This window comes from Papilio polytes, unplaced genomic scaffold (genome assembly GCF_000836215.1).
Source record: "Papilio polytes unplaced genomic scaffold, Ppol_1.0 DF824047.1, whole genome shotgun sequence".
In the NCBI taxonomy this organism is placed as follows: domain Eukaryota; kingdom Metazoa; phylum Arthropoda; class Insecta; order Lepidoptera; family Papilionidae; genus Papilio; species Papilio polytes.
In genome coordinates, this window is record NW_013525157.1 from 5,090,209 (window position 1) to 5,097,298 (window position 7,090).

Below are 7,090 nucleotides of genomic sequence, written 5' to 3' on the forward strand. Positions count from 1 at the left end.
CTTTTCTAAGTTATGGTTTTAACTATTGTTTTGTGCTTTTTCCTTCAAACATGTTATAATCAATCAATTGACGAACACCTTTTTAATACAGTCTTTAAATCGGTTAAAGCTTAGCTGTGTAATTTGTAAGCACTCAAAAATTAACACGACGATGTCACGAATCACACAAGGATCTCTCATTGAAAGCTCCTCGTACTTGACCTGAATTGTTTTCAGCTAAAAATAAACGTAATTGTATGCACACGTATTTGAAATGGTTGCTATATTTAAAATCTATTTGCGGGAGACAAATTAAGTTTGACGAAAGCAGCCTTGTTGTGTTCGCCCACGCGCATCGCGGAGATTTACCACCGATCGGATCACGATGACTCACTAACATATAATTCGATGTTCAATACAATTACGTCAAGATGTAGAAGATATGCCTTCTAAATATACACCATGATGGTACACTGACGTCACGTCAACGATGTGATATTATACGAATGCGATTCGCTTAGTTGTTCTCAGAATAGAATGATTTGTTTATTTTGTGTCTATTTTTACAATGAAATAGATGATTGCAATAGAAGCTTTTTCAATGCGGTGGTTTTTTTTTATTAAAGACTAACTGTTGCTTTTGACTTCGTCCGCGTGAACTTCATAAATAAATAAAACATAGCCTTTGTTACTCACTTATAACGTTTAATAGTTTATAACGCTTTTAATAGTAAAAGAATTTTTGAAATCGCCTCAGTAGTTTTTGCGCTATTTCAATACGAATCCAAAAATACAAATCTTTCCTCTTTATAATATTAGTACAGATGATGCAGTGTCCCAAAGTAATAATGATTAAGTAAATATAATAATTAATGATTAAGAATAATGATGATCAATGATCAACGTTCTTTTTGTAACACGTGTATGTCGGCTGTCAAAAGTGACAGATAACGTTTTCCTTTTTTTTTAATCTTTTGACAGACACATTACAGAGTGAAGGAAAAGATTGAATAGCCAGTATAAGTTACCTTCAATTTTCACATTGGTACATACTCTTATAACTTAGCATTAACTAACTGTAGTTTACCAAAGTCTGCACCGGCTTATTTTCTGTACCAAATCGTAAATACGAATATTAACGATATCATTTTGCAACAACATTCGTATAACCACATAATTAAATTAAATATTATAAGCTTTACAATTCTAATCGTTTAAACGTTATTTACACTAGAAGCCATGTGCGGTGTGAAAAACCATCATTTCATTTTATCAACCGCGGGCCGCGCTGCCAAAATACTGTAGCAAAAATAAATATTATTTCACGCTCTCTCCGTGTGTCCGTACGCCACTAAATAACACTCGAAACACTAAAATATTAAACTATTGCGGTTTCTTTCACGAGTTCTCAAAGTATTTATACATAGGTCGTTTGGCGGTAAGATTCTCTGATTATCTAGTAGCGTTTAACTTTTAAAACGAATTGATGGGCAATTTGTAAGCTTAAGGTAATTTTTAAGGATTTACTACATTTATTTCGTTGTTAATTTTTATTGCCCATTCATTTATTGTGATTATTTTTAGAACCTGAACATGCGTTATAAGGTCAGAGTGCACGTTGCTAAAAAATTTAACGTAGTTTGTCAATTTTCAAAACTGGAAGAAGAATAACTAACCCAAAAAGATAAATTCACGAATTTTTATCTTGTGTTTACTTTATTTGACTCTGCATTGATAAGTTTCTTTTGTTATAATTTCAATGTTAAAGATTTTTTTGTTTTTAAAAATCGTTTTAGAAAAGGTAGTTACTGATCGGAAAAGATTTGAGACTTGACAATTATTAATGGTTCGCAGCACACAAACAAAAGAAACAAACTATTTGGTTGTCAGACTTTGACAGTTGCGGCTAGTTAAAACAACGAAATATGCGGTGAGAATTATATATTTTTAATTTGTTCACCATTTATTTAAAGAACAAAATTTGAATTAACAATAAACATATATTTTCAAGAGAAAATGAGGAAGTTATAAAAATAACTATTAATCTAATATTAGTTCTGTCAATTGCATTATAATTTTCATTAATAATAAACCAAAGACAGGTGGCAGAGTTGTCATCGCCTAGATGTTCATGCCAACAATGTTTGTTCTCGCATTACTCTTCCAAGTACCAAATAATGACAAACTTAATGATATATTTAATAACGACATTAATATCAATTTGAAGTAACAACATAAGAAAGGAAATTTACGATCTTCTGTTGACCATTTTATTCTGTTTTAAATAAATATTTTGCTCTAATTCCTGAAGGAAAACAAAATCTAATAAGGATTGTCTAAAGCTCGTGGAATTTTTTTTTTAATTAAAATAAAAACGGATCGGCTTTTGCCATCTAAAACATCGAAATAACTGCAGGAGTATAGCCAATTAAGTAAAAGTCTTATAGAGAGGTAAGAAACAATACCTGCGGAGGTGATAGGTTTGAGGTCAGGTGGGGAGAGATGCGGCAGGCTGTGGTGCGTGGCCGCAGGCGGCGTGTGCTGCGGGGAGGCGGGGGATCCGGGCTTGTCACGCTTGCCCTCCGCCTTCACAGGCGCCTCGCCCGCCTTCTGCTGTGCCAGGCGTTCCTGCTTACGAAACTTTGCCCGTCTGTTCTGGAACCATACCTGGAAAATAACAAGAATTGATGAAGTGTTGAATTATTTTGCGCTCTCTCGTTTCGGAGGCCAAGACCCACTTTGGGTCGCTGCACCAACGCAGTAAGTTGAAATATTACTAAAACAATAGTTACTTTTGGTACAAAATGAGACTTAGAATTGTTTAAGTAATTGCATATCGTACTGTAAAATCTACTAAAAAATATGAAGGCTTGAATGGAATGCCAAAAAATGAAATAGTTATTTGACATCATTTAAAATAGGTTTCAAAGAGAACTTCATGTTTATAATGTAAGAAAATGGTTGTAAAAGCTTTTAGTGCTTACGCAAATGCATATATTTATCATCATTAAATCATACTTTATTATATTAATTGTGATGCTAATCAGACATCACAATCTTGCTGAAGATCTCGTGATATCAACGCAAGCGCCGGCTACGACATGCCAACTTTATGTTGTAGCTTTCCAAAATAAACTTAAATCGCTCAGGAATGTAATGAATATTATAAACAAAAGTTTTACTCAGTTAAGGAAAATTTAAGGAGGATTTACTGCAATCGTCAAAAACCGCGTAGAGAACGCAAAATAATGTGAAAAGTGATGCGAGTTAATGAAAACGTCACATCCGTGCAGACAGCGGGACGTGGAGCAAACAAAGTTAGCGCACAAGCCGACTAGTGGGAAGGCATCCCGTGCATCGGACGACAAATTTTAATGCAAACCGTTTTATATTCGTACGGATGCGCGCAAATCCGAATTGATCGTAATTCGATTTGTCACGGCGGATAATTGCAACTGCCACTGGCGCTGATTGGGCGACGTTGGAGTAAAAAACGCGAGGTCCGCGCGACCCGCCAGCACAATCATACTGCGTGCACTGTTTGCACAACCCATTGTGCTCTCTGATGATGTTTGCTCGCTTTTATACTTTTTCACATTCGAACTCTACTCTTTACGTTTTACTTTTCAAATACATTCTTTAGTTTTTAATGTTTTAACGTGTTTTGCACCTGGAATCGGTTTACTTAATCATGAGTACTGCTATTACCATTTATTCAAAGCAATAAACATCGGAATCTATTGAATTACCATACTTCACAGAATTATTTTTATAGAAAGTTCTGGACTCACTACGGTATGTTCTTCAAGGGTCCAACGTTGGTAATAAACCGTGACTTCTCTTTCTTTATATTAGTTCTTATTACATTTAGCTATGAGGAAAACCTTTTTGTATTCTAATATTAGATGTAATTCCTTTATTTTCACATATGATACAATGATATCATCTGAACACAGATCAGTTACCTCTAATTATATTTGTTTTTTAGTGGAACTTTTCATTTGCAAGAAAAATTTGCTTAGAAAAAAACAAAGAGCAACCAACTATAAATCTGTATGAAGCAATATCCATCAAGCATATATCGTGGGCCCACGTACTCGCCTTGGCAGTGATCGAGACAAGCGGTAATGAACTTCGGCAATTCTAAGACAATTAGAATGTTATATTGTACTACAGAACAATACGTCAACAACAGCTAAAGTTGTAAAATATTTGGCATACTTTACAATAGACGACAACGTTTGCGTCAACACGTGATTATTATGGTTTACGCAACTTTCACAAATAAATATATGCTCAAAACGAATAAATTATGCAACATTCATAATTAATGAAGACGGAAAAGCTGTCCTTACACATACAAATAGAATAAGCAATTAAATGTAATTAGACAATTGACATTGAGTGCATAGGCGCGTGGGCGCACAGTTCCGCACATCTGGCCAATGCACGCCAAAGCAGCGACATATATCATAGGAGCCGTGTCACATGCAAGTCGTTACTGCATCACACATGCATGTCCTATTTTAGTACATCGTTGACCAGTAACACTCCAGAAAATACAAAGTCAATTCAATGATTTTAGTACTACATCCTTGTTGCTCCTTTCTAATTTGTAGTTCAACTATGAAATTGTCTAGTTGTGACAATTATTAGAATCATATTATATGTTATATCAAAGAAGATTCCTATTATGGTCTTACTAACACAAAATTCCATCTCCTTTTTTACTTCTTTAGGTTTTGAATACTGATTCTACAAAATTGCCTATAACTTAAACATGATAAATGATTGCACCTTAAAAGACAATCATTCCAATCAAAACGAACAAAGATTTCTAAACTTATGTTGGAGTCTAAAAGAAAATCAGTGGCTCCTGTTCGAAAGGTCCACGTACGTGCTCAGTGTAGGCAAGCGTCGCGTCTAACGAACGGTACATCTCCACTGATTGGCACAAGTCGATAGCCTCGGGCCACGCTCACCGCATTATATCCGGAAAAAATCAAAGCACAACATCGTACGGACCATTCGCAAACAAGCAAATAATGCAGAACCAATACAAATGAGCGATACGATGCTACCGAGCGTGCGCCCGACGCAAACAATTTGCCGATTTGTATGGAAGAATTCCTTGCCGATGTTTATAGTATCCGGTGCGTGCTCCAAGAGCAAATATTAATATAGAAATACGACTGGAAAATTCAAAGACTAATAATCCAAGATTCGTACGACACCGTCTTGAAATTCGGTTAGTAATTTCAAAACGCATTAATTACAAGCACTAATGTGGCTTGTACAGTTGAAGTACAATTTCTTAAAAACATAATTCGAATAGATCCAGATAAAGATAAAGGGTCCTCACGCCCAATATTACATTATCAAAGCGATATCCATTAAAACGATTTAACCATTCGACATTCGAGCGGGTACTTACACAGTTGCGGTTCCATTTTTACGAGCGGCCCGATGCCGTGCAGATTTAACGATCTATTTTAGTCGAATCGCCAAATGAATGGCGCTCGATAAACACCGGTAAATATACAAGCGAATGTCAATAATAAATAACGGGCCAGCATCGGGCAATTAAGTCCGGGGTCGGAACAATCGAGCGCAGCATCGAAATGCACTTTGCAAATGAACCGAATTGGGCGGGCGGAGCGAACGGGGCGTCGCGGGGGATGCGGGGCGGCGGAGGGCGGGGAGTAGCGACAAATGTAATTAACCAAGAGATGCACACGCTCTGCAGATGCCACCTCTGACCTACACTCCCTACTAAATCGCTTTAGCTAAAGGACCTTTTCTAATTGATTAATATCAAAGCTATGATCATTTTACATTAATTGTTTCTGTTTGGGGTTTCAACATTAGTTTAATGTGATTAAATTACAATAAGTTCTTAGAACTGATTAATAAAGGGTATTAACTTTGAAATTATATTTAACTACATTGGTTACTGTACCTAGTATTTGATCAACATATAGTCATATAGGGAAGAAAAACTAAAAGACGACGAATAACATGAGAATAAAATAAGGATAAACCCTTCCGGTACAAACCATGTAAGAGCTTAACTTTTCATTGATTTTGATTATCAAACGAAGATCGTGCAAACTGAAAATCCTAAAAATGTTTTTGATGTAATGACGTAGTGAACCACTAAAATAGAGACTTGTTAATTTTAACATTCAGTACCATGTAATGGAATCAGTCAACGAGTGTGCCAACTACAAAGAGTTTCTAATTTATTACAAACAAAATATGTAAGCAAGGTGTAATTTTGAAAAGTTATGAGCAAACAAATAAAGATTTCAGATTTATTTGTATAAATGCCAGAACGATATCTCAGTGTGCGAATTTCAATTCTTTCTAATCTTCTTCACTAACTGTAAGTTAAAACAATTGATTAGTTATGTTGTTAGTTCGCATACATGTTTAGAGTAGTTCTAACAGTAACAGTACAAACAAATCGAAACTCAAGAAAAGAAAAATACGTAGGAACAGTTTGACCAAAAGATTAAATCTCGCGGCACGTCTGACGTCTACCTTAAACAAATCCACGAGGGTAGTTTAATACAGTTCCCTAAACAAACATGGCGATCAACAATGCTTGAGTATTAAAATAAACAAACGCGACGCTGCCATGTGGCGCTGCTGTGCGCAGAGCAAACACCGAACGGGCTAATGTATTCGATGGCTCGTGGCGCTTTAGTCGCAGACAGATCTGCCACAGACTATATTATTAACCATTTTTGACACTAAGATTTTTCTAAACTAAACCTAAAACGGTGATGTGTTTGTTTGTGCAAATGTATCTTTCATTTGTATTGAAAATTGACATAAGGACGTTTTAGTACACACTATTAATTATCTTTTTGATTTCTGAAAATATCATCCTCCACACGGACCAGGCCATGGAGAATAGTTAGTGTTTAAATAAGGTATAGCCCGATAATGTTATGTCCCAATGGGGCTAAGTCAAATTACGACATTACACTAACGCTCTCGTGTCTGAGTCAAAAAACTGTTAAACGTCCCTTTTCGTACTGTCCTTGTCGTGCATTTTTTTCTTTTCTGCAATTATCTGTTACCGTTTAGGTTGTACATATTTTTT

General features: G+C 35.6%; 1 protein-coding gene across 1 annotated transcript in view; it reads right to left on the bottom strand.

The window, feature by feature from the left end:
- The window catches only part of LOC106100360 (paired mesoderm homeobox protein 2B-like), a 25,398-nt gene that overhangs the window by 2,179 nt on the left and 16,129 nt on the right, over positions 1-7,090 (bottom strand). Inside the window, exon 3 of the mRNA XM_013279188.1 lies at positions 2,445-2,646. Within this exon, the coding sequence (XP_013134642.1) occupies positions 2,445-2,646 (202 nt within the window). The remainder of the gene's footprint in view (positions 1-2,444; positions 2,647-7,090) is intronic.